Source organism: Ammospiza caudacuta, chromosome 2 (genome assembly GCF_027887145.1).
Source record: "Ammospiza caudacuta isolate bAmmCau1 chromosome 2, bAmmCau1.pri, whole genome shotgun sequence".
In the NCBI taxonomy this organism is placed as follows: Eukaryota; Metazoa; Chordata; class Aves; order Passeriformes; family Passerellidae; genus Ammospiza; species Ammospiza caudacuta.
The window spans coordinates 17,453,991-17,481,903 of NC_080594.1; the positions used below are offsets into that span (position 1 = coordinate 17,453,991).

Below are 27,913 nucleotides of genomic sequence, written 5' to 3' on the forward strand. Positions count from 1 at the left end.
AAGCCTAAACAATTCTCAGACAATGTACTGAGCAGTCTAGCAGTCAGGGATGTGTGCTTAGCCTTGTGCTAAACTAACTGCATTCAAGCAGCAGCCTTTGGGAAATCTCTTCCAATCCATTGTTACACCAGCTGAAGTTATCCAGTCCCCTGAGAATTAGCAGCATGTGTTCTGGTGTGGGAAGTGCATGGAAAATGTGCTGAGCAGCTTACTGCTGCTTATGCCTTAGAGCCTGTGGGACCTGGGGAGAAACAGGAGACACTGAGAAACTCCACAACCAGGATTCACTTTTCTTCTTTCCATCAGTAGTTCCTACAGCCCCTTCAACCTGAAGTTTTGGGCAAATGCCTGTGGTATTGGAGCCCGTGTTTTCCAGACTGGCTCTCCAGCTGTCTTGTACTGTTGAGCTCTCCAGGGCAGTGATGCACTTGTCCTCTCCTCATTGCAGCTTGCTCATTCCCAGGCTCAGTAGCTTGACAGCAGCTTGGCTTTCCTGTTGGTCTCTGATTCTTTGGCTTTACTCACAGATAGGGAAATTGTTAAACACATGAACTAGGTTTTATTTTACTAGTAGGACAGACAAGCTGCTCATATTCCTAGCTGCCTGATGCTTTCCTTCCTTTGGTGTAGCAATGTTAGTGTTAAACTGGCAGGAGCTATTCTGGGCAGCCCGTGGCTGAGATAGCTGTGGCCATGTCCATTTTCTGGTGGAGAAGAAGAAAAAAAGAGCAGGAAGAGGTTCTCTTAGTCCCAAAGGTAAGCAGAGCCACCTGGAAGAAATGGAAACCTGTGTTCCTTCCTGCCTGTCCCTGGAGTGGGAATGCAGCACAGCTGCTTGGGGCAGGTTCATGGAAAGGCTGATGCCTCTAGGAAAGCTTCTCTGTAACCTTTTGGAAAAGGACTTGAGGAAGCTGTAGGATGATTCTTCTAACAAAAATGTTATCCCTTTAAAGCATTAGATGATGTGAAAACCATCTGATGGCACCAGCTCAGTAAAGGAGTTTTTCCAACAGTTAAATTTCAGTTCTGCCTGAAACCAGGGGCCATGCTGAACTTGTGTGCAAGGTGAGAGTGAAACTTGCTGTTCTAAGGACTGCAGAAGTACAAGACCTGGAAGGTTGTGGAAGGGAAAAAATATTGGAGAAGTGATACAAGGGTAATATAGCAAAAGGAGACAGATCAAAGGTGTCTTTAGAAAGGGAACAGTGTGGGTTGTGTTCTTTGCAGACTGTCCAATGCATTGTTTGTTAAATCTCACCATACTTCAGCACAAAAGTGTGTTTTAATTTGCCTGAGAGAGCAACCCAAAACATTCCTCAACACTTGGCTATAATCAAGAATGGGTTCAGTAGTCCCATATATATTATCAAAAATACTGTGTTTTATTGTGGGATCTCAGCACCTCAGGACTGAGGTGCAGAGGGACCGAGACCACCCTTGGGGGGCTGGGGAGTCCTGGAATGTTGCCAGAAGGGTCTGGTGGCTGGACTTTGATCCTACACAGGAGACGACACCTGTATGAGGATAGGAGGATTTCACTGGGTGAATGGTGAAGGGATAAGTTAATTAGAGAGTGAGACACAGGGTTTAGGATTTCTGTACAGGGGGGTCTAAAGAAGTAAGATGGAGGAATTGGGGCATGTCCTGTTCTTCTTCTTCTTCTTCTTCTTGGCCTCCATTTTCTGTGGTGATGTTGGCACTTTGGGATTGGTTATTACTAAAAGTGCACTGGTTAATAAGGGTAAAAGGCATTGGGGAAAATTGATAAATATTGTATACGTAACTTTGAGTATAAAGATAGGTGACCGCCCCAGGGGCTCTCAGTGTGCTCATGGCTGGCTGCTGTGCAGACCTCTGTTGGGCCGAAAGAAAATCTTTTAGATAAACAAATAATAAACACCGAGACCAAGAAAAGATCTGAAGCCTCTTCTCGTCCTTTGAAGTGCGGGCTGTCCAAGGCCACCCCGAGCCTTTCCAGGTCACCTAAACAGCCGGGAAACCGATATTTTATTGACTGTTTTTCGTAGATAAGAGACAAAAGGGCAATGGGGCCAAGGGCCCAGCATAACTTCATCTTACTGCGTATAATTCTGGAAAAAAATAAGGAAATCTGATTATTTTTTATTATCCAGTTTTCTGTGCTCAAATCAGAATAACTGGCAAGTGTTTCTGGTGTGATGAACAAGGAGAGATGTAAGGTGAGCAACAGCTGCTTAAGCTGTATTTCTTTTGGCACTAATGACATTTAGATATTGCATGGTGATGAGGTGGAACAGACCTCACTAATGCCATTGACTCTCAAATAACCCAAACTGCCTTTTACATGGGACTTTTTGTAGAGCATGGGGGCAAACACAGAGTAATTGGTTTCTGGTCTCTGTGCAAAAGAACTTCCCATGTTAGAGATTAGAAAGGCATATTTAATTCATTATTAGGCCTTCATCAAAACTATAATGATAACTGAAGAATTTATGGAGAGAAATAGTGTGGGGGATCACTTCCCATCTCTGAGGGGAGGTGAAATGTAAAGTGTGGCAAAAGCTAGCATAGCAGTACCTATTTCCTCAGATGTGACAGGTTTTCTCATCGCTGTCACCTTCCATACCTTCACCCCCAACATCACTCCAGATATATTAAGAGATGGATAATGCTTGGCATTTAGCACACAAGTTTTGCCTTAGGTTGCACTTTGAGCTGCAGAGTTTGTAAGGGAATTTGATGCACTGCAAGGCTCATGAAGGAAGAGTGAAGAGAAATGAGACTGCTATAGAACTGATAGACTTTGTGTATCGAGAGGGAAAAAAAATCAGTACCAATTATCTTTCAAAATACTGTCTTTTTAATGTGTTCTGCTTGTACAGCCAGATGGCTTTCAATTTTTGACCTACAGTGTATAATAGAAATAAAAGCTGGTGCCTGTTGAGATTTTGCTTTCTATCTCTACCAGGTAATCACTGTTGTAAGATGCAGAAAGGAGAGAAAAAGAGGTAAAACCACTTCTTCAAAATAGCTATGGCTGGGGCAGAAGACAGAAGTATGCAATTTCTAATGGCTAAAATACTGTGTTCACAAGAACATTTCAGCTGCTTTGTCTTTTTTCTGGATTTAAGCAACCCACGTATTCCTTAGTAAAAATAAGCTTAAGCCCTTAAGCTGCACTCATACAAAGAACTTCTGGCAGGTGAGTGTTTTGGCATTCCCAAACTTAAGCAGTGTTTACAAGTATTTATAGAACTAGTTGCAGATGTCCTGCAGATTGAAAGTGCCACCCGGCTCTGGTGCAGGGTGCCAAGCTCAGCCCTGACTGTGTCACGTTCTCATCAAGCACAGTGAAGTCCTGCCCCAATGCAGCAGCCTTTGCCCGGTTCGGCTGTGCTGGGCCGTGCCTGCATCCCCCGCTCAGCCCCTGCAGCTGCTCTGGGTCCAGGCCTTCCTTCCACAACCTTCTCTCTGGCCAAGAGCCGCCTCTGCTGTTTCCTGCTCCGTTCGCCCTCATGCCCTGCAGCGTTTGAGCTGCGATGGTTCGTGTCAGAGCCTTCTCCCTTGGCTGGGGACCGTGGTGATGCCACCCAGGCCATAGCGCTTGGCTCCGCTCCACCCTCCCACATCCTGCTTTCCTAGGCTTCACCTGCCGTGGTTCAAAAATAACAGGGACGGTGGCGTTGTTTTTGTTGGGTTTTGCGTGTGTTTCCCTCTCCGTTGCCCCTTCCCGGCTGCGGCCGCTGCGGCGGGGCCAGCGCCGCTGTCGGGGCGGGGCGGGGCGGGAGGAGGCGCGGCGGCCGCGGCAGCCGCTGTGTGAGGGGCGGGCAGGAGGGAGGGGCGGCGGGAGCCGGGCTTTTACAGCCAGCGCCTCCGGGCCGGGGGCGAGGCCGCCGCCTGGCCCGGGGGAGCGCCGGGGGCTGCGGTGAGGGGGCGCGGGCGGCGCGGGCGGCGCGGCTCGGCGCGGCTCGTCTGGGGAGCGGGGGGGGAAGGACAGCCCGGCGCGGCAGCCGGAGTGCTGCGGGCTCGGGGCCGCTGGGGGAGGCCCGGGGCGGGAGGCGGGTGCGGGGTCCCGGGGCTGGCGGATGCCCTGCTCGGATCCCCCGTGGCCGCGGCCGGGTCCGCCCGCCCGCAGGGCCGCGCTGCCCGCGCCGCTCGGGGTGCAGCGAGGCGGCGGCTGAGGGAGCTTCCTGCCGGTGCGGGGCTGCCTTGTGCCGCTCCCCGGGGACGCCCATCCCGCGGCATCCTGAAAGTACCTTTGAGGCAATAAAGCGGAGCTGTGCGGCTCGCACTGCCGGCAGCGGTGCTTCCTGCTCGCTGGCCCCGTCCCTGGCCCGGGGGTGCGTGTCCGGTCCCGGGTCCGCCGGCGCTGCGGCGCTGCCCCGGGATATCGGCGGGCTGGGGGCCGCCGGCTCCCCGTGCCCCGGGGACCAAGGCGGAATCTGCGGAAAACAGCAGCAAATCTGCTTTTCCGTGCTGGCAGCCGGGCGAGCATCAGCCCCTGTGCCCCAGTGACATGGTCTGGGCATCGCCAGAGGTAGCGGCGCCTCTGTGCCTCGGAGATTTGCACGGCAGAATTTGGAGAGGTTGCACTCACACCTGCCTTTGTAACGCTGCTGGCTCAGAGAGCTGAGGGGATAGAGAGCTGACAGGAATTGACAACTTGTAAAAAATCCCAAAGCAACAATTCTGTAATGGAGCAGGCGGCGTAATTTAATGACGTATTCATAAAAATGTCATTTAATCGGTTTTTGTTTTTAACATTGGGTAAAAAGGGGCATGTGGTAACGTGGAAAAAAGCTGAGAGAAGTAATGCTTAGTTTACTTATAAACTAAAATAAATAGCAGAAAATTCAAGTGCACAGCATTGAAGTTTAAAGGAATAAAATACTTCAACAAAATCCTTGGGTAATTGTAGAAACTAAAGTGATTTTACAGGTTAAAAGTTGTAACTGCCGTTTTATTTTGTGCCACTGTAAGCAAACCACCAATGTATAAATTTTACTAAGAAATATTTTTGTGTGTTTCTATAAACATTTTTTTTTAATGTATTGTTTCCAAGGTTGTTGGCCTTTTGTGTGGATGGCTTCAGAGAACATTTCAGGAGTAGGGTAAGTCCTAAGGCTTTTTTGGTGTACTTATGGGCTTCCCTTATACAAAAAATGAACAGGATCAATTGTTCACCAATTGCGATGAAACTGGCAGTATAGTAAGCTTTTAGCATAAAGAAAGCTCTAAACTTGTACATTTAAATGTTTTAGGGCATGTGACATCTACAGAATACAGAAAAATTTGAGTAAAAAATATATGGAACAGCATTTGTGGTATTTTTTAGGCATCTAAAATTACATTTGAAATTTTAGGCATATGAAATTACATTGCATTTTCAATGTCTTGTGCTTTTCAGTGATGTGGAAAGAACTCTCAGCAACAGAATTGAAAATTCTGGTTTTGTCTAATGTATTTGTTTTTCTTCCTCAAATGGACATATATGTCCTTAAATTAGCATTTTTATGTACTTTAGGTATATTTAGTATCAATTTATGACCTAAGCTGCTGTTTTATGCAAATTTCATATTAGTGCAGAACTGTTCCAACAAAGCTGCATTTTTTTGTCATTTTGATACTTTCACTTTAATGGATCTTTCAATGTTAGTTCTTTGGTCAGAAATACAATCTCTCTAATTCTCAGCAAAGCATTTGAAGTTATAATCCCTATAATCCTTGTAAAGCAATTTGATGTGTGGTCTATTTTGAGGCTGTCCTGGTTGTACCAGTAATGTTTTTTAGTTTTCTAGCCTGGATTCATTTGATAAATAATGTTTTAATCTTGATATTTAATGTATCATTGTGTTTCATTTAAATTTACACAGCATTTTTCATATATTCTTAAAACTATAGGTACTATGTATTATATCTTAATTGTATAAATTCTCAGTTATGCTATTTATGGAAAGTTGTGCCAAGTTTATGTAATCATTTGATTATGGTGTTGCACTTGGTGCAGGTTGTATGAGTAATGCTGCTTTGAGGATGTTTGGTTTGGAGAGATTGGTGTCTTTTGAGTGTCTCTTCTTGCCATCTGTTTTCTGTTTCCAAGTTTAGAGCTTCTGCAAGAACAGTACCCTTTTTATTTGCAAAAAGGCTGCATCAAAATTGTCCTTCTCAGAAGGAAAGGAAGGCTTAAGAGTCATTCTGAGCAAGCATTGAGATCTTTATCAGTGGCTGTAAAGTCTGTGATTTTATAGCAGATCTGTTATCAAGCAACCTTAAAGGAATGATATTGTATGAAAGTTAAAGTTTATGAAAGACAGTGCTATTATTAGATTTAAAGAACCAGAAATACTGAATCCCAACACACTGTATTCTTTCCAGAAGTTTATTTTTTTATTTTTTAGAGCTGCATATGAGCACCTGAGATAAAAGGAATGATAAAAAAGCAGACCAGGGAAGATGTAATGTAATGTTGTAGATGGGCATGAAGTTAAATTTTAGTGCTTTCAACTCTCTTAGGTATCTCCCCTTTAATACTACTGTTGATTTATTTTTCCCCTCTTCCCAAGCAGCAAACTGGAGGAAGTAAGTTTTACATTGCTTATCCAAATTTGTTTCAGACACCAGTGTTTAATAACAATTTAATGGAATGTGTAAACAGGTAAATGAGAGATGTCCAAACTCACAAATTCCTGCTATAAAAGTTAATGAGAGATGTCCAAACTCACAAGTTCCTGCTATAAAAGTTAATGAGAGATGTCCAAACTCACAAGTTTCTGCTATAAAAGTTAATGGGAGATATCCAAACCCATGAATTTCTGTTTCAGTCTGGACAGTGGTGGTGTGGCCTAACAGATAAATAGGGTGGTGGTAATTTGTTTTGGCCTTTTTGATTGCCAGAATGAAATCTTGTGCTCTTCTTTTGCCTTTTTTTTTTGGAATCCACTGCAGGTGAGACCAGCTTTATGATAAAGGTTTGCTTTGGCAGATCCAAGAAAATTATGTAACATTAACGCTGTTCAAATTAGTTCCACAAAAATAATCTGTATTGACTGTTCTGTTGTACTGGTTATTGCCCCACCATTTGTAAGATTTCAGTGCGAAACTTGACTTTAGTTCTAGTAACTTTCTGGGCGTTAACAGAGTTTTTGTAAATGCACTTGCAGGGATGAGGTGGAAGGCAGCTGAGTTCCCTTGTGCCCTGCTGAGACGAAATGCCATTCCCGCTTGCGGCGGACGCAAGCCATGGCAATGTGTAACATGGGAGGGAAGGGCACGGCTGGACCATGTGGCGTGACTCGTTCAGACTGCAGCTCTTCTGCCTGCTCATGGCAGTGCTGGCTGTCGTGGTGCTGGTCCATAACTTTTTCCAGTTAGAGGTAAGTGGAGCCTGTTTCGTCTCCGAGATGGCTTGAGCAAGGTTGTTGGCCTTTGAGTGTGAGGTTAGAATTGTCTGACTGACAGCATTTAGCTATAAATAGGAATCACAGAAAAGTCATAGTTGAAGGCATGTCTGGAGGTATTTAATCCAACACCCTCCTGAAAAGGCTGGCATCAGAGTTAGCTTGGATTGCAACAGGGTGTTTTGACTTTCAACCATATTCAAGGACACTCATATTTTACAACATACCTAGGCAGCCTGTTGCAATGCTGCATCCCTCTTAGAGGGAAGAATGTTTGCCTTAAGTGCAACCTTTTATCCTATAAGAATGTCCTTTAACTCCAGTTCCTCTGTGACTCCCCTGTGGTTAGTGAAAGACTGCAGTTAGGTTCCCTTTTGGTCTTCCCTAGAATTAAAATAGATGCTTTGGTTTCCTTAGTGTCATTCCAGTTCCCTAAGCATCTCAAGGGTTCTTAGCTAGTCTTGCCAGCTTTACTCTGGCATGGGTTGTCCAAAAGCCAGACACAGTGTTCTAGATGTGGCTTCACCATGGTCTAATTGAAGAGAACTCTAACTTTGCTAAATCTTCTGGTTAGGATCTTGTTAATTCTTTGCCACAATGCTGTGCTGCTGACACATGGTGAGTTTGCTGTCTCCTGGAGTCCCTAGGTCTTTTTCTGCAGAGCTGTTATGGCTTGTTCATCTCTGGCCTGTCTGATGCAATTTTTGTTTACCTTTCCCCTTTTCCCTCTGCTGTATCTGTCTTGCATATTTCTTCATTTTACTTCTCACTTCAGTGCAGAGGTACTTTCAAACTGCTTAGTCAGTAAGCCCATAAGATTAAAGTCAAGGAGGATGAGGATGTGTCTGCAGGAGCCCTGGAGGCTGACCCTGCCCACTGGCTGCCTGCCTGGCCAGGCATTCCAGTGCTGCATTTGGTGGATGAGCATGGTAATGCTTAGCCCAACACCTTGTTAAATTATAGCTGTCCTTTGTGCATGTCAGCCAGTCAGTAGGTGCTTTATGCTTTTAAGTTGTGTATATGCTGTGTGCAGAATCTTCCTTCCTCCTGGCTAGTGGTGCCCAGGTGAAATGATCCAAAAGAGGGGCTGTAAAGCCCCCTCACCCCACACAAAACACATTGGAAGAGGATTACATAAGGGTAAGGAAGATGTTTGGGAAGTCTAAAACCACAAGTGATTCAGGATCAATAACTGAGTGTTTGTTACATATTCCAGTACCAGTGGACACATTAAATATAAACTGCAGAGGCTGATTTTAAAGGAAGCAGGGATATTTTTTTAAGGATTGCAGCAAAGCTGCAGAAGCTTTTGCAGTAAGTCTTTGTAGTTACTAAATGCATATATTCAAAAACTGGATGAATGCACAGAGAAAAGTCCATTGGGGTACTAGATCTTAAGATATTTACCCTAGTGTTTAAGAAATCTAAACCATAAAGGGCTAAAAGTGTGTTAAGTCTACAGGAGGAAATGGCACAGCATGTTCAGTCTGTTTTCTTTTCCCATCTACCTGCTGTTGGAAACTATTGGCAATCAAAATATTGTGTGTGATGGACTTTTGGTTCAAGTTAGCATGATCCATTTTGTTTGTAGGAGGTAGCTTTTGTTTTCTCTTTCTGTGGTTTTAGTTTGTTTTAGGTTTTGACCTAGGATGTTGCCTGAGGAGTGTTGATATTTAGAATCTTAAACTGTTTTCTTTCCATTTTAAAATTACATTTCTTGGAGAAAAGGGCTCTGGCAGTGCTTTGAGAGTGAAATGGAAAATGCAGGTTGGATGTTCACTCTGTGCTTTTTCTGGCCATTGTCCATGATAAGTTTGTTTGTGGCTTTGTTGCCCTTTACATGTCTGCTATTCTAACCTCAGTTAAGTATTGTGTTGCTGGTAAATCTTTACACTATTACATGCAATCTAACCCCTTCTGTTGTCATACTTTTCTGAATGGACCTGCTCCTGTGTTTGTCTTGGCTCAGTTTTCCAGGCAGTCTAATATAGGCATTTATGCTGATTCTTTTCAGTCAGAGATCAAAGCCAGAAAAAAATCTTATAACACTTTCATAGAATATCTGTAACAAAGTCTGTTCAGGCTCTGAAAGGAGAGCTTATTGTTGGTTACTGTTGACAATGTGTTTGTAAATGCATCAGACACACTTCTTATCCCTAAATCATCCAACCTAGCTGGTTAAAGCTAAAGATCTAAGGCAATTGTCAGCTAGTCTCCCTTCTGTTTTGCTTTAGGATTTTATACCTTTTCATGTTGGAATGTTTCCTCTTAATTTCTTAAACTACTAATGACTACTATCTCCCAATAGTCATACCCTGTCAGATTTTTACTTTTCTTGTGTTAAAAAAACCCAACAACCTGTCCACAAAAAGTTTGGTAGCCAGCTTATTATTTACTTTGCTTTTTATTATGGAATAACTATTCCCTTGAGGTCACATAGTTGATCATACAGTACCAGAAGAAATGTGGTTTTATTTTATTAGATTTTTTTTCTGTGCATGTAGCCAGACAGATAAAATGTGCAGTAATTTTTTGTGAAGTATCAGGATTTTGTCCAAACATGATGCTCTCAGAGTGCAGGAGGGTTTGTGTATTTGTACCAGTGGCCTTTAGGGTGACAGAACCACTTTGGGATTGGTTGTGAGTGCTATTTTATTTAAAAGGACCAAGAAGAGAGAGTCTGTGGGGAGAAGGGAAGTTTCTTGCCAGAACAGAGTATGAAATCAGATAGCTGAAACTGAGCAAAAGAACTGTGTAGCAAAGTTTTAAATTCTTGTTGCTCAGCTGCAGGTGCCTACAAAAGATAAAGTTATCTTATTCCAATTATTTCTGGAACATTTGACTGCCAGGTGTTGGCTTTTGAGGACTGGCTTTGACACTTAGAGTAGTTTAGCAGCCCCTCAGTGCTGTGAGATGGTAATGATAGAGAACTGATTTCATCTCTGTCATAGACAAGAAATAAAGTAGCTGGAGTGTAAAATTACTGACTAGAAGATGGCTGGCCTTTCAGGAATTGGTATTTGTTCAGATTCAGATGCTGTCTCCTGGAGCTTTTATTTGCCCACTGTGCCTGTTGCCTGGCAATCTCCTGTGTTGTTTCCTGCTCTAGTGACAGTGACTTAGGCAGGTTTGCAGCAGCTGCTGAGGCCAAGGCAGGAGTTAACAGCTGGTGGAAGATACTGGGCTTTGAGATGGAGTTCCCCTTTTCCAACAGCAATGGAAACACTCAATGTTTTCATCAGCCACCTACACTGTGGTGTTTAACTGAGGACAGGTGTTCATTGCAGATCTCCCCAAGTACTCTGTGACCCATCTAGAGTATCTTTGAGAGCATTATTGCCTGGGTTAATCTATATGTTGTATCTAATTTTTTGCTTAGTTGGTGGTGAGAATGCCAAAAGCTAAGGAGATGAGCTGAAACTTCCATTAGTTCTCATAAAAATACATTTTCCTTTTTTTCCTTTTTATGACATCTCTAGTGCAGGAACTGCAAATGGATTTATTTGTGCTTAACTGACATGTAATCTCTTCTGTCCTGCCTGTGTTACTTGGCAGATAGCCATTAAATTACTTTGTGGTCACATTTGGGTTCTGGTTAGCTTCAAAATGCAGTAAATTAAAAAAAATAATGATAGAAAAAAACCCCAAAAAAAGCAAAAAAACCTGAACAAACTCCTCCCACACAAACAAAAACACCTCAAATGCAACAAACAAGCAATGCCTCTTGGGAATTGCTCTTAAAATACTTGACACCTTCAATGGTGTATAGATGGAAATAGCAAAGCAGGTGTTATCCAACATGGAGCCTGTCATCAACACTAAAACAGTCTGTGTCATAAAGGAAGAGCACTCTTGAGAAATCCTCTCTCTCTGCTTTTCATAAAGGAATTTTGTTTAGTTTAGCTACTAACTACAATAGAAAGCCCTCCATTCTGCACAGTCTCAGTATGATGACAGAGAAGAGCCAGAGAGACTTGGAAATGCCAAGAGGGAGTAGGAAATGAAGTGGGGACAAACTCAGCTAATTATTTACCTCAGAGCAGGCCTTGTGTATCCATAGGGGCAGGAGAACTTAAGTACTTGTTTGGAGCTGAGCCTGGGAAACACTTAAGAAAGGAAGATGGTTTGGAAAGCTTTTATATTCCAGTCAGGGATCTTTGGTGTATTAATTGACTCTGAAGCTTTTTCTGCCTTTACTGGCAAAGAGAATCTGTGCATCTGCTGTGAATAGTATCCATGGTCAAGCTTATTTTCACACAAAAGCTTATAATTCTGCAACAATACAGGGTCCTGGTTAGGCTTGAAAGAGGGCTGTAAATATGAACAAGGATGCTGGAGAAAGAATGCTCCTCAGGATGTTGAAGAAGCTCTGCTTTTACCTTCATGGAGCTTCCCCCTCAGGCCCTTGGAAGATAGACTGAGGAAATATTTCTGATATGATCTATTCTGCTTAGGGGGCCATAACCTGGAGATGCTGAAGTGACAGTGCATGTTCTTGCTCTCAGCTGCATACAAGGAAGAGCTTTGGCCTTATGCTCTGCTAAAAATCTCTGTAGGTGAACTGATTTGCAGCCATCAAACCATATTCTGTTTTCTGAATGAGTTTGTTGGCTTGGTGTTCTCTGCACCCTTTCCCACTGAAAGATATGGGAATGCCTCTGGAAAGACTTCAGAAAGCCTAGCTAGGCCAGAAATGGCATCTCTTCATCTCTGACAGAAAGACTGGGTTAAAAACCCCCAGGAAATTTATGGAAGATTAAAATTAGGGATACATCAGGTTTTAAGCTATCTTAGATGACCATCTCTTTTTAATTTGAAAGGATTTGTTTTTACCATGTCCACCAACCACTGAAGAACCAACTGAAAACCAGAAACTTTCTCTTGGGAACTTACACTGAAAACAACAATTAATCCTAACACATATTCTCCCTTTCCACTCCTCTTTGGGAGAATGTATAAATATTTTTGCTGAGACATTGTTGCTGGCTTATTGGAGGCATCAAAATATATAGCTAACTTTAAAAAATATTTCCATGCAGTATTTTCTGTATTATGTGTATATATTTATGCATGAGCAAGTGAGGGGAAGAAGTTGTGAAGGTGTCCAAAAATAGAAACTTGGCTTAATTCAAGAGTGCATGTAGGCAAGATTTAAAGTAGAACTGTGCCTGAGATTCACTCTCAGCTTTGGCTGAAATTCACTGGACTAATAAAAGTAATGTGCAGCTTACATCTGCAGCTTGGCTTGCTGCAGCTTGGCTTGCTATGATGGAAAACAAAAATAATTAAGAATTATGGCCTTCAGGGAAAATGTATTAAATCCTGGGTGGGAATATAAAACAGAAGCAAAAGCTTCTATTGTGATGTTAACATCTGGTGTATAGATGGGTATATGTCAATTTGTGTTTTAGAGCTACAGTGTAGCAATTTACAGTTTCGGGTTTTATAGTTAACTTGGATATCAAACAAAGATTTTGTGTATCCATCCTACATCCTCCTGTGCTCATCCTCTTACTCTAAAGCTGATCAAAACCAATTTATGTCACAGACTTCAAAAGCCTGTATGTTTTTATTGCTTGTTAGGTTTACCTTTCTTCTGAAAAAAGTATGTTGAATCTCAGTGTGGTTCAAATGATTTTAAGACACTGCTGATGTTTCCATGGCCTAAGAAAGGTTTATAACAATGAATAAAGCTTTAACATGTGTTGTGATTTTAGTACATGACATTTAAAAGTAGCAAGTCGTGAGTAGTTAGTTAAGGAGGAAGTAAATGGAAAACACTGGGTAAGCACAATGATATTTTTAAAGATTTCAAATAATGTAGTTTGATTTTTTTAGCAATGTTTCAAATCTTTCAAATCTAAATGAGCATATCATCTGATGCTATGTGAATGGTGCACTGTATAATTTTAATCTTTGCTTGAAAGACTATTTTCCTTCTTTATGAAATGGAACTATGGATAAGTTCTACTACATATACCTGGTAATTGGTCATTAACTACTGATTTTATGTGTATTTGAAGGGGTTTTTCTTAATTTGCTGATTAGGAATCTCATGGGTACCTCTGGAGTCTTAGACTGTGCTATTTTTAAAATTTTCCTAATGCAAATCTGCCAAATTATGTGATGTCATAAAGAAGATGGTATCTGCAGTCATTTGCATGCAAATACAGCTTTGGACACTGATATTTTTGCACAAAATACAGTTTTATCAAGCTGCAGCAGAAGCCTTCTCTCTTAGTTTAGTTTTGTATTTAAATATTTTAATTTACAAACTCTCTGTGATTAGGGGATGCTTTGCTTGCTGTTTCATTTGGTGCTAGAAGCAGCTGTATATAGATTTTAAAATCTTATAAATAAGATTTATAAATAAGCAGGTTTTTTAGTCCTAGCTTGTCCTGTACTATTCTACTTGCCAACTGGCTCATGAATTTATTGTCCCAGGAGGATCTGAGCTTTTGTTCTTTTATTTCTTTTAATGTGTACACTACAGGGAAACATGCATTTCAGATAATTAGCCAAGAGGAGATGTGAGTGTGACCAGATAAATGAGTGCAGCTGCCACATGCAGCAAACCTCTCTGGAAGGCATGTGCAGGGGTGCATCAGCTTAACCTGCAGTGTAACATCTCAAAGAAAACCTTTTTCCCTGCATTACATGGGGCAACTATTAGAACCCATGGTGCTCCAAGGCTAAAATGTTACTGCAGAAGAAAAGGAAATGTGATTTATAATTTAATCATCCAACCTTTTTATGGGGGTGTTCACAGAGGTCCCAGGATGAGGGAAGAGATGAGAATCTTGACTCCATGTTTCAGGAGGCTGATTTATTATTTCATGATATGCATTATATTAAAAGAAAATTATATATTAAAGCTATACTAAAAGAATAGAAGAAAGGATTTCATCAGAAGGCTAGCAAGGAATAGAAAGGAATGAATAATAAAAGCTTGTGACTCTGAGAGAGACCAAGTAATCTGACTGTGATTGGCCATTAATTAGAAACAGCCAACATGGACCAATCACAGATGCACCTGTTGCATTCCATTGCCGCAGATAATCATTGTTTACATTTCATTTCTGAGGCCTCTTCTCCTGAGCTTCTCAGGAGAAAAAATCCTAGCAAAAGAATTTTTCATCAAATGTGTCTGTGACACCTTTTGTCATTTTTTTTCACATTGCTGATATTTGGAGAGTGTACTGGTAGCTGAAACACTGCCATGCATTGGATGTAAGCTCTTTAAATGCTTGTTTGCCAAAGCAGGATAACTACAGGTTGCCCACCTGTTTCCTTAGAAATCTCATGGTGAAAGTAATAGATTTGGGTCTTCTAGTGAAGTTGTTTCATTTGGCCAGTTTGAAAGCTCTGTAAAGCAAAGCCCAGTTCTTGGGACCATTTCCCAACAAAGCATCCATTATTCCCAGTGTTTCATTTCACAGCACAGCTTCAGGTAATGTTTTTCTCCCCAGCACCTGGATGATGACACAGTTTCAGGATCGAATTGGATAACAGAAAACAATGTGCAGCATCCTCTGTCCCAGACAGCCAAAACCACCAGGAAGCCTTACTGCGGGTACGCGGAGCAGACCTTGTCCAAACGGGAACAAGCGGAGCAGGAATCCTTGCTTGCTGCAATACAGTGGCCAAAGCCCCCTGATGGCAAAATCCCCTTTGCACAGAGCACTGATCCCACACACAGTGACTTTGTGATTGTGAAACCCAACAGGTTCTTCAAGGTGGGTGATCAGTTGGAGGTACTCGTTCGCATGAAGGATTTCCAAGGAAAGCCCAAACAGTACGGTGGAGACTATTTACTAGCACGAATTCACTCTCCTAGCCTGAAAGCTGGAGCAGCAGGAAGGATTGTAGATTGCCACAATGGCCTTTACAAAATCTTCTTTACCTTGCTTTGGCCAGGGGAGGTCAAAGTTTCTGTGTCTCTTGTGCATGCGAGTGAAGCCATCCAAGTCCTCGTGCGGTTGCGTGAGGAAAGGCCGGACAGAGTCTATTTCAAAAGCTCCTTCAAGTCTGGGAGGTATTCAGAGACTACAGAGTGCAACGTTTGCCTGCCTGCAGGTCTCCCAGTCTGTAACTTCACTGATCTCTACACGGGCGAGCCGTGGTTCTGTTACAAGCCTCGGAAACTGTCCTGTGCCAGCCGAATCAACCATGCCAAAGGTGGATATCTGAAAGGTCTTCTGACACAAGAGGAAAGCCTCTTTTTCCAAAGGTTTGTATGTTGTTGCATTTATATATATTCAGTCAAGTCAATAGGCATATTTAAACCTATTGTTTAAATAAGACACATTGCCTTAGAGGTGGAGTGGATCTGCAGGACCAGGTGTTTGGTGTTAGTTGTTGAATAGTCTGATCCCCTCCATTCAGCTGTGCAAGAATCCTAGCAATCTTAAAGAAACTTGGCATGTAGTTCTCTTTCTGTGCTTTGAATTCAACCCTGCTGAATTTCACAAGAGCATGCTGTCTAAATCTGTTGCTGGTTTTTGAGACTACTTCCTTATTTTTCTATTTCCATACCTGCACTTGCAATATTAATAACCATGCTTTGAGAAGTATTTTTGGCCAAATATAAACTATCCAAAAAGGATCCATGTTTTAGGCTCATTGTTACAGAAATTACCAATTGTTTTTTTTGTCCTCATCAAAAATTGTTGTTCCTTAAACGTGTTCCTTGTTGCTCAATATGACTTTCAAATCTTATAAACAATTTTCATAAAGGAAACACCTGGTGGAACAAATTGCTGAGAAATAGCCATGCAAATGGAAATGATCTGTGCATGTTATTTCAAGTGTCAAACTAAATTAGTTTCACAGTCATATTTTATTTCTGCATACAGCATTAAAAAAAACCCAAACCATCTATTATTGCCTGTGTATGTGTGACAGAACTGCTTCTGTATGAAATTACACAGCTGAATTTAGATAAAGTTTGTTACTATGTTGTGTCAGAGTTGTAGTTGCAATGCCTTGCTAATGCCTTGCTCTCCAACACAGATGTTGTAGGAAAATCTTTTGGCACAATGTTCACTTGAGACATTGGGAAAGATTTTAGGGTAGCAGCTCCAAATAGTGTAATTTAGGAAAGTATGTGTGCATGTTCATAACCAAGACCAGAAATAAAAAGTAAGCATCAGTGTTTTTTTTTTCTTTGGCTCTTCCATATCAAGTTTGTAAGTGGGTCTTTTGACTTTCTGTGTCTCTGTCCACCTGTAAAATATAGCTTATATTTATTGGTGATGTTTCCTTATGGGAATGGGAAAGCTGTTTTTCTTGGTTTAGTTTTGATTGTTTATTTCTTTGTTTGTTTCATTCAGCTCTGAGGTCCTTGACTGAAGTAGCTTAAAGAAATTCCAAATAATTTATTTCTTAAATGGTGAAAAGAAAAATAGACCAGGATTCTCTTCAAAACAGTAGCAAAAGACAGAATAAGATCTCAGTATCAGTCAGCTGGGAGCTGCTGCTGTGGCCCTGTACCCTTGCAGTGATTTGTCCCCACAAGTTCTGCAGGCTGGGAACATCTTTGGGGCAAATCCCCAAAAGCTTCCTTCTACCTCTGGCAGCTTGATTGCTTTACTGAGATTTGTGTCAGTACAAGCTTGCACAACATTTGTGTCAATGCCATGAAATTTTGAATTTGGATCGAGAATAGCAATGGTGGTCTCAAAATAAATGTGGAATGAATTCAGCTGTAATAAGTAAACTTAGAGTAAAACTTCATAGTACACTGTGCTTATTTGAAGTGGAGTAAGAAAAAAAAATGAGACTAATATTACCTACAAGTTTCACAGTAACTTTTACAAATATTGCTGTTTTTGTTTTTTGTTCAAGTGACGTGAATATCAAAAGGCCAATACTCTCCAGTGGACCTGATTCAGTCATTGTAAAGCCCACAGCACTTACAGGTAAGCTGAACTGCATAAGATTCTTGTTTGTAATTCACAATTAAATTTATAAAAAGAACAACAGGCATCAAATAGTAATTTGGGGGTTTTTTAACGAGGCAAAAAATCAGTATCAGATTTCTATTGAGATGATGAAGGCTTTTGCGTGTTAACTTTAATACAAGTTCAGAAATAGTGAATTTTTTTTCTGAAATTGCATACATAAATGGGATTATTAGCAAAAGAAGAAATCAAAAGAAGAGACAACTTTGTTCTCTTGCCAAAAATGCCTTTTATTTCTCCTAGCATTTACTCACAGTGTAAAATATCTTAGAGTAACTGCTTACCAAACTCTCAATCTAATGAAAAGAGCTGTGTGGTGTTTCTTAATTTCTTTCTGTGTTAAGAATGTTGTCTAACAGATTTTGATTGCATTTAAGTATTACTATAATTTGTGTTACCACAGGATAACACAATCTACAGTTCTGGACCAGACAGTCTGTACTAAAATGAACTCAGATATTTTATCTCATTCATATCCAAAAGCAAGCTTTTTATGCTTCTAAAAAGTCTGCATAAAATGTGATAAACAGAGAATTATTTCTTAAATGAAAACTTTTCATATTTTTTTTCATTAGGTTATAAAAGACTTTTAAGGTAGATTAACTGACCTGAGCAATAAAGTCTGAACAGAAGGCAACTTTGGGCATTTCTTGCTTTTAGTTTTACTGTTCACTTAAAAAATACAGTTCTGCTACTAGGCTTGCAGCATTTTACCCTCCACCTCTTTTCTTTGTCCAGATCCTTTAGCTGAAGTGTTTTTGTTGCTTTTTTTATCCTGTATGTTTCCCGGCAGAAACTGCTGCAAATTCAAAATTTGATTGTCATCCTTCTTCCAGGAGCTAAGAATGATCAAAGCCTGCTTATAATGTCCTGACAATTAATGCTGGGTTAAAAAGGGTGGATAGGCATAGCACATTTCCTCAGGGAAATTCCTTCCAAGTACAGCAGTCTCTGAATAAATAAACTGAACTCATTGCTATAATGCTTTTGAATGTGTGGATTGGTTAGGACTGATGATACACACAAACTCATTGTTCTTTTTGTGCATGTTTTTCTGTATGGTGGTAAATGTAGATCAAGTTTTCAAAAACATTTGTTTTTCTGAAATACAAGTTTTTATTTCTATCCTTGTTTTTTAACTTCAGATTGGAGCTTTTATTTTCTTTTATAAAATCTCAAAGTAAGGGCCAGTTCTGAATTTTGGGCCAAAACTGGTATGATACTATACACAGACTTGAAATGCTGATTTACTGTGGGGCACCAAAAAGTTGTTCTATTACCACTGTTATTTATATCTATCTATCTATCTATCTATCTATCTATCTATCTATCTATCTATCTATCTATCTATCTATCTATCCATATATATATATATATGTATATATATGTATGTATATATATATATAAGAATCCATCTAAAAGGTAAAAAATTGAATTGCTTTTGCATCAAAACTTAGAATCAAACAAACTCAATTTCTGAATTCACATTCTGAATTAGTCTTTAATGACTATTGAAGGCTTTTTTTTTTCCTTTCTCCTATTAATAAATATTAGATGAGTTCACATTATTATCTAGGTTTTTTTCCTTCCTTGATCCTGCTGTCAGATTTACAGAATCATCCAGAGATAGAATTTTCTGATGGCTTTGTTCTGTGGTAATTGTGATTATTATTTGTGTTATACAAATGTAATTGTATAGTAGTTTGGTTTTTAGTGTCCCTGTGAGGTCCAAGGAGGTTAACATCCGCTAATACAACATGCAGAGGATATTGAATAGAAAAAGAGCAATTAAAAGTGCTTATTAGGAAAGATACTTATGGTTGGCTCTATCTGTGTTAGAAGCATCTATCAGAGGATGCTTTTGGGCCCTGGAATTCCAGTGTTTGTACTTTTACATCATTCAAACGGTCCCTGGTATGATTTGGGCCATGGCAAGGTGTGCTTTATCAAACAGCTGTAAGTTATGACAGGGCATGGACTGTCCTTAGCAGTCCCCACACCAAGGTGAGTAGAAGTGTTTAAACAGAAGTGTCTGCTCCATGCAGCTGGTGTTTGTGCCAGGGAAGATCTCCATGCTTGTTCAGCTGAGGTATTTGAATACAGAAATGGCAAAGGGGGAACATGAAACAGCCTTACAGAACTTTGATGTACCAATATCACCCTGGTTACTTAGAGAAATATGGCAATATTTGTATGATATAACCATGAGATTGCAGTTTCTCTTCCTGTAATCTCCTGTAATCCTGATACTTTTCTTGCAAGATCTTGCTCAACTTCTGCAAGTTAAAAGGACATCCTATGGTGCAGAGCTTCCCTGATGTGTAGTTGCCCCTCAGGCAGTAAATGGGGAGGGGGCTGGATGTCAGAGATAAAGTACGAAATCCATGGAATTAGAGACTCTCATAATTGTCCTATTCAAATGGCACATACATAATTTTTGGTCATGGCTTCAATTCTGGCATTTTCTGGCTTTGGAGGCCTTATGGTTCATACTTAACTCTTCTAGAGTGCCGAGGTATGTGTTACTCCGTAGTAGTAGTTCTTTGGGGGTTTGCCTCGGTCTGTGTAGGGATTTTAGTGGGTTGTTTCGGGTTTGTTGGATGTTTCTCTGGGCGCTGCCAGGCTGTCCCCACGGGTCGGTGTCCCCGCCGAGCAGCGCTGCAGTGCGCGGGGCGGCCGCTGGAGGGCAGCAGCGCGCCGCGGCAGGGCGGCCTCCGCCTGGATCCGCAGCGGGACGGGGAGGATGCTGTGCCGGCCTCCCTGCCTTCCCTCCTTCTGCAGCGGGACGGGGAGGATGCTGTGCCGGCCTCCCTGCCTTCCCTCCTTCTGCAGCGGGACGGGGAGGATGCTGTGCCGGCCTCCCTGCCTTCCCTCCTTGTGCAGCGGGACGGGGAGGATGCTGTGCCGGCCTCCCTGCCTTCCCTCCTTCTGCAGCGGGACGGGGAGGATGCTGTGCCGGCCTCCCTGCCTTCCCTCCTTCTGCAGCGGGACGGGGAGGGTGCTGTGCCGGCCTCCCTGCCTTCCCTCCTTCTGCAGCGGGACGGGGAGGATGCTGTGCCGGCCTCCCTGCCTTCCCTCCTTCTGCAGCGGGACGGGGAGGATGCTGTGCCGGCCTCCCTGCCTTCCCTCCTTCTGCAGCGGGACGGGGAGGATGCTGTGCCGGCCTCCCTGCCTTCCCTCCTTCTGCAGCGGGACGGGGAGGATGCTGTGCCGGCCTCCCTGCCTTCCCTCCTTCTGCAGCGGGACGGGGAGGATGCTGTGCCGGCCTCCTTGCCTCCGCTCCTTGTGCAGCGGGACGGGGAGGATGCTGTGCCGGCCTCCTGCCTCCGCTCCTTGTGCAGGGCAAACACCCGCCACTGAGTGCCTCCAGCGCCCGGAGAAAGGTGGCAGATACATTTTTACATTAGCAGCAGAGATACCATTTAATTAAAACCAAGCTGAGCTATAATCGGCCACCCAGCTCTTGTCAGCGGTCGCTGACTACATGTTGGTGAAGATTATGGAGGCTGTTTTGGTTGCATGTTAATTTCAAAGGATTTTTCTCTTCCAGATTCAAGCAGTATGGGCAGAGCTGAAGATCCCACAGCTTCCCCTTCTGGTTATTATTATGAGGACCAGTGGAGGTCCAGAACACATTGGATCCATAATTTTAACAAATCAGAGGATATAACTGAGTGCTTACAAGGGAAAGTAATCCACTTGTTTGGAGACTCTACAATAAGGCAGTGGTTTGAATATTTGACAGCATTTGTTCCAGGTAATTTTTTGTTATTTAGCTTTAAGGACCTTTACAAAGCCTTATTTCTCACATCTCAGACGCAGAACTGGTTTTACTGAGTGACAGTGACAAAAGCAAAGGAAGAGGAAAGACAAAACCTCATCAGAAGCCCTGGCAGACAGCCAAATGTTTGAGCAGACACTGAAAACATGTAGGCCTTGTAAATGGGGCCACCAGGTGTCTGCAAAGTTGTCCTTGTAACAGGACTGCTGCTGTGCTTGTGAGTTAAGGCAACAGGAAATCACTTGGGTTGCCTCTATAAGGCCTTGCAGCATCCCAGTCACAGGAGAGATTTTGGAATGAAGTAGCAAATTACCTCCATTCCTATTTATAGGTTTTGGGGCCCTTTTCATTATTCAAGTTACTTAAGTAGAAGAATTTCAGTGGACAATTAAAAATTCCTGCCTCGCTCATCCCTTTCCCCTGAACCACTTCAGTTGTGTTGAAATACACTCTTTGAGCTGCCTTAATTCCTACAACTTGAAGTAATCTTTAAATTTAATGGAGTCCTAAAATTGCTAGAAGGGTTCTTGTGAACCCTGGATTCAGAGAGTAACAATGACTATTTGTAAAAAAATTATTTTTTTACAAGAGAGAAGGAAATGGTTTGGGAAACTTGGAAAAGGCATTGCCAGCGTTATGAAACCCAAATGTGCTGTCCTGCAGATTTCAACATCCATAAACTCCACTCTGAAAAATGATGATCAACTTCTGTTTAGTTTTAGAGTTCTTTGAAATATGTTCAGGTTTCCTTATCTACTCCTGCTTTGCCCTGTGGTCTGAGCATCTTGTTGAAAGCTTGAAAGTCTTGTGCTGTGTAGGAGCATTGGGGGGTCAGCACGGTCGGGACGGACGGAGACGAGAGATCTCTGCAGCCAGGTCATAGAACTTGTGGTTTATTGCAAAGGGCCTGGGTGCAGGGCCCTGCTGGAGCTGCCAGCCACAGCTCGGAGCAGGCCCGAGAGGAGAGAGGGGGAGACAGGATGAGAGGGTCAGAGAGGGAAGAGAGCAAAAAGCATAAGAGAGTTAAAGGGGTAGGAGAGTGAAGTTATTTGTTACAATACAATACATCTTCTTCTGTGTTGAATATTTTGATTCTCACTAACTAATTTAATACAATATACAAATCTTATAGCATTTCTATACAGCTTATGAGAATCACTACATTACTATACTGTGTTACATTTTAAACCTTAAAAACTACTCTTTGGACTCCTTCTGCTAAACTGGTAGGGTCTGCTCGGACCCTTAGACTTGCCTGCAAGCAGAGGGTCTTGTTTCATCACAAGGGGATTACCTTCAGTCTGGCCACACCATTGTTTTCCCATTGTTCATTAACTCAGGGATCTCAAAGCTTGCTTTCATTTCAATCTCGCTTATAGTTTCCATATTCTCAAAATCTTTTGCCAGACAATCATATTTGTAAGCTTTCCTGTTTCATCATCCCCAACAGTGCTATCTTTATCTAATGCTTGCTCCTGGCCTTTCAGATCTGGTGGAATTTAACCTGGGCAGCCCGAAGAACGTGGGCCCTTTCATGTCGGTGGACCTGAAGCACAACATCCTGCTGAAGTTCCGCTGCCACGGGCCGCCCATCCGCTTCTCCACCGTGTTCAGCAGCGAGCTGCGCTACATCGCCAACGAGCTCGACAGCATCGTGGGCGGCAGGAACACCGTGGTTGCCATCACCATCTGGTCCCACTTCAGCACCTTCCCCGTGGAGGTGTACATGCGCCGCCTCAGGAACATCCGCAGGGCCGTGCTGCAGCTGCTGGACCGCAGCCCCAAGACCGCCATCGTCATCAGAACGGCCAACGTGCAGGAGCTGGGGCCGGAAGTGAGCCTCTTCAACAGTGACTGGTATTCCTTTCAGCTTGATTCTGTCATGAGGAAAATGTTCTCAGGAATTGCTGTGCACTTTGTGGATGCTTGGGAGATGTCTGTGGCTCATTACTCGCCACATAACCTGCACCCTAATGAAATAATTGTTAAGAATCAAATAGATGCGTTTTTATCTTATGTGTGCCCTCTGCAAACTTAGCACAAATGGGTGTCCCTATGTCGCCTTTTGCTATAGCCCAAGTACAGCTGCTCTTTTGAGCTGTGGAATGAGGCTGGATGATATGGAGGAACTCTGGGTACTGTACTTGCCTGCAGGATAACTACGGTGGCCTTAGTCTGGGTAGCTGTGAAAGGGTGGTAAAGAGGAGTTGACTCTTCAGGCCATATCTTCCTGCAAGGTTGATTCCTTCAAGCTTATCGTTCATACCTGAGATTATTAGAGAGCACCTTAAATTAAATTGGCAGGATTCAATGAGAGACTATTTGGGTTATTAGCTTTACTAGTTATCTGCACTGTATGCCTAATTTAATCCGTGTGACACTGATTCTGTTGCCAGGGTCTTGTTGCTCAGAACAGTGTGTGAAACCTGGGAAGGATTTTGGGAATGGTCTTTCTCTCACCATTCCAGAGCATAAGGGATGTCTCCTCCAGCTGTGTGTCAGTGAAACACAGTGTCTTGTTTCAAAGTCCTAATTAGAAACATAAAGGGTGTGTACCAAAGTCACCAATAAAGAAGCACAATCACAATATCTGTAGAATTAAGTAATGAAGAATTTGCTGAAATCTAATTGAGCACCCTAGTTAGGTACCTTTGTTTACAGATGGCTACTAAATAGTGCAAATAGCCAGTATTTTAGTTTGGTTTCTTGTACTACTGAATTTCTTTTGAGCTTTGATACACTGTCCACTCCTTGATTTATCATTAGTGAGGATATGTATGTTTTACGACTTCAGCGAAAACAGTGTTTCAGGCAGTTTCTGCAAGTTCAAGTTGCAGGCTTGCCTACTTGAAGCTTAAAGCATTTGGCAGTGAAAGTGTTTCATTTGCCAATGAAAGTGTTTCCATTGCCTGCCAGCTGCAGCCGTTCCCTTGCTGCCCTCTGCTGTGTCCTTCATACCCCGAATCTGGACAGGGAGGCCAAGTGACCTGAGGGCCCTGGTGTGCTTGGGCAGTGGCCACACAATGACTCCTCTTCAGGGTCTGGCAGTTCTGTCATTTCTTCATGAACTTCACTGCTGCCAGTATAAAAGGTGGCACACCCTGCACCCAAAAGCTGAGCGTGCCCAGGGTTGCCTTCATGTATCTGCTTGGCACAGACCCAGGTTTGCTGGGCTGACAGCTGGTGGCTCTGCCTCCTGGCCTGGCATTTACTGCTGCTTACTTGATTGAGCCTGTCTACAGTTTTAACTAGAAGCACTTTGAAAGCAGTTTGTGATAAATTTGACTCCCAAATGAAACAGCAGAGAAGTGTTCCATGCTGTCTTATCGTTGGTCCCACTCAGGCCAAAGCCAGTCTTCACTGGCTTGTGTCAAAACCAAGTTGAGTCTTTGTGAGCAAACAGAGAAGATTAACAAGGCAAATTGGCAGGTTGCGCAGAGTGAAATTATCAAAATGTCTTTATGTTAAAAAAAGTTTCATTCCTTGTTAGGTTTGCTGCTCTCCTAAGGAACTTTGTGCTCTTATTGCCAGAACCCTAAGAGAGCCAATGCTGCCAGCTACAGCAACAGTGTTTCTTATTGTGTTCATTTGAAAGGGCAACTGAGAAGTGGTTTAAAAACAAATAGAAATTATTTTAGCGTGTAAAAGGCACCAGTACTATCCATCTATAAACTTTACAATTTAAAAATGTTTAAACATGTTGGAGGAATTGTGTACACTGAAATGGCATGCATTCTTAGCTTTTCAAATCAGCAGTTAAGAGGTCAATTTGCTGGTTCCTACTGACAGCTGCCTCACACAGCATCTGCCCATACATTAGTGTTAGGTGACTGTTGCTTACTTTAATATGGTAATGGCAATGGCAATTTATCCTCTGCTAAAAAGAGGCCACACCAATTCAGGTCTGGGAAAGTAAACTACCACAATGAAAAATGAACTTTCATCTTTTCCAGTTGTGATTTTTATAACAGGTAAAGGCTTTCATCCTGAATAACAACTCTATCCTAATAATACTCATGGAAACAGGACTTCAGACTTCTTTGAAGGAAACTACTGAATTTGTGGACTGACCATTAGGTTAAACTCATAAAGCCATATTGTGTGTGAAAATGTTGTGGCTGCATGTGTCTTCTCTGGGTGTTGTAGTGCTTGCTACTGCTCCTCAACAGCAGCTTTGTATCACTGTTAGCTACCAAGCACAGAGAGAGAAGAAAATGTTATTTTGAGTGCTTTGACAGTTGAGCAAAAGAGAACAGAGCTGCTATTAGAAAAGGTGTCAAATTGCCTTCTGGTAGAACCTCATCCTTTAGATTAATTAGATTAATTTTTTAACAACAGATGAATTAACTTATTGGTAATGAACTTCAGGGAAATTGCCTGTTGGTTTAGAATGAGGCTCAAGATTTTATTTTTTGGGCTCTGAAATAGACTGGGAAGAGAAATGAAGAATCTGAGGATTTACCTGTGTTTGGGGACACTGTGCTTTTAGATGTCATTCAGGTGATCTATGAACAGTTTTTTATTTCTCTTCTCATCTTGTTACCATCTATCTCCTCATGTTACCAGTTGTGTATGTATGGGATATGCAAACACAGAAGCAATAAAATATTTTTAAATCAGTTTCTTTAAACTTCTAAATGGATTTTAATAGGGACTTAGGTTAAGATGTTGGTTATTTTTGAAGTTACTTAATGTGAAACAGGACTGGAAAAGAATTTCTCAGCATCTGTTAAGTATCTTCCTCAACACATAAAAAATTAATTCACAAGGCTTTCAAAGCCTTGTCTTCCCTTTCTTTGCATTTTCTTCCTTTGAAAGGAAGACATTGTATTATTTTTTTATATTTTCATTTTTGTACTGATAATCTTGATTATTAATCTTTCATTAGATAGTTATTTTTTAATTTCTTCATTCAAATCCAGCTCTCTCAAATTCCAGTGAAAGAAACTACTTTTATTGTTTTTATTATAGACTTTCATAGTAATTTATTTATAATGTAAGTAAACTCCATTTTATATATATTAGTGTTGCACTGTAATATTTTGAATCTTGTTTCTCATGTGTATATTCTTAGGCTGCTTTCTTCCTTCTAGAAATTTAGTAAAAATGTTAGTTGAATTGTTGATGAGAAGGGAGAATGAAAAGCAAAAGCTTCCCTTTTTTCAAGTTTTCAGTTGCTTCTAATTTCATCTGCAAATGTAGCACTGCTTCATGAGATTTAAATTACCAGTTTTCATTGCTTTACTTGTTATAGGTAAGCAATTAAACATGGAAACTTTGCTTACCACAAGTGTCTGTACAACTTTTTATGTACTGCAGGTGACAATTTCATGGGTAGCTGACAAAGACAAAGGTTTGAAGTTGCCTCCTAGAGGGGTGGAGGATGCTGGAGTTTTGCTTTGGTTTTGGTGCAAAAGTGTGCATTAGAACATTCTTCCATTCATGACAGTTTAAGTAATAGCAAAAAACTCCAGTCACAAATATGTTTTTCATTTATAAAGCACTTACTCCTTAAGTCCAGATAATTTAATATATATTTAGACTGTTTGGAAGGCTCTTACTCTCTGTTGGGAGTAGTGAAGTTTGTTAGAGAAGGAACTAGTTTTCAAAGAACTTGTTTTTTTCTAATATATGTATGTTATTGTAATGCTTACAATATACAGAAGGCTCTACTGTCTTGTTTGTTTCCTGATGCAATCAGAAAAACAATTTGAATAGCCAAAAAGCTCAGAGGATGAAAAGTTCCTAATAAAGAGGGCAAGTTTACTTGAACCATTTAATCTGATTTAGTCTCAGTTTATCTTGTTTGTTGTAACCACATGTCCTTTGTATTTTTTTAGCTGCATAGTAATTCCCTTAGTTTTACCTATTATATTTTGTGCTGTGTGTTGGGTAGGAGTTTCATGCTATGGTTGATAGATTAAATTCACTTTAAGTAATTTTTTTAATGTGATTTGTATTTGGAGAGGGGTGATCTGTACGTGACATGAGACCTAGCACTGAAGCCCCCTGATGTTTCTCTCTGTTGGTGTGTCGGGCCTGACATATAATAAAAGCTCATACATAACCTAGGCTTCCTTCTTTGAGGGTTTTTGCAGCCTGACTGACCCACAGGACATCCTTAAACCACTTCATTTAAAAAAAGGGTGAACACAGATAAAGCATGGTCATCGCTTCTCTATCTTATGAACAATTTTTACTTAAATAATGGAAGAAAAAATGAGGAGAGATGCGTCCTGTGAGCCAGTCAGAGTGTTCACGGGCTGTAGGCATCCTACAGTGGTGGCTGTGTGTCCACTGCCCTGTGAGCCCAAGGGCTGTGTGCAGGGTCATGGGAGAGGGAGAGTTTGGCTGCCTGGCACACACTGGGGAGTCTCTGGGATGGCCCCAGGGTGGAGCATTTGGGGGATGTCCCCTGGCTTGCCTTGGAGTTAGCTTGCAGCCAGGGTTCACAGCTGGGAAAGTAGCAAGCAGGGCACAATGCCCTTTGTGCTGGTTCCTGACGTAGATAGCCAAAAATATCCTGTTTGACCAGGCTAAAAATCCCTGAATGACAAAGCTGACAGCCAGGAGAGAGTGCTGAGGCACTATTGCCAAGTATTTGTTCCGGTTTTTTGTTCCCCTCTTGTTCAGTGCTGGCTGCTGAAGGGGGCAGGGCAGGGCCAGGGCTGTGATCTGGGTGCTGCTCTCACATTCCTGCTGAGCACAGAGTGGGGCCATGGCCCTGCCTGCTCTGGCCATCCCAACAGCCCTGAGGGGACAGGGCAAAGGCAAAGCAGCTTCTTCCCAGCATT

At 41.9% G+C, this 27,913-nt stretch overlaps 1 protein-coding gene across 2 annotated transcripts; it reads left to right on the top strand.

Moving 5' to 3' along the window:
* The first annotated feature begins 3,832 nt into the window (after positions 1 to 3,832).
* NXPE3 (neurexophilin and PC-esterase domain family member 3) lies at positions 3,833 to 27,152 on the top strand. Of its 2 annotated transcripts, XM_058824822.1 has the most exons (7): positions 3,833 to 3,904; positions 5,042 to 5,090; positions 7,140 to 7,352; positions 14,846 to 15,606; positions 17,223 to 17,296; positions 20,889 to 21,095; positions 22,607 to 27,152. In XM_058824822.1, the coding sequence occupies exons 3-7, from the start codon at positions 7,260 to 7,262 to the stop codon at positions 23,155 to 23,157; spliced, it is 1,686 nt and encodes a 561-aa protein (XP_058680805.1). In that variant the 5' UTR covers positions 3,833 to 3,904; positions 5,042 to 5,090; positions 7,140 to 7,259; the 3' UTR covers positions 23,158 to 27,152. The 2 variants fall into 2 exon arrangements, with proteins under 2 accessions (XP_058680805.1, XP_058680806.1); XM_058824823.1 differs by lacking the exon at positions 3,833 to 3,904 and having other exon boundaries at positions 4,859 to 5,090.
* The last annotated feature ends 761 nt before the right edge of the window (positions 27,153 to 27,913 follow it).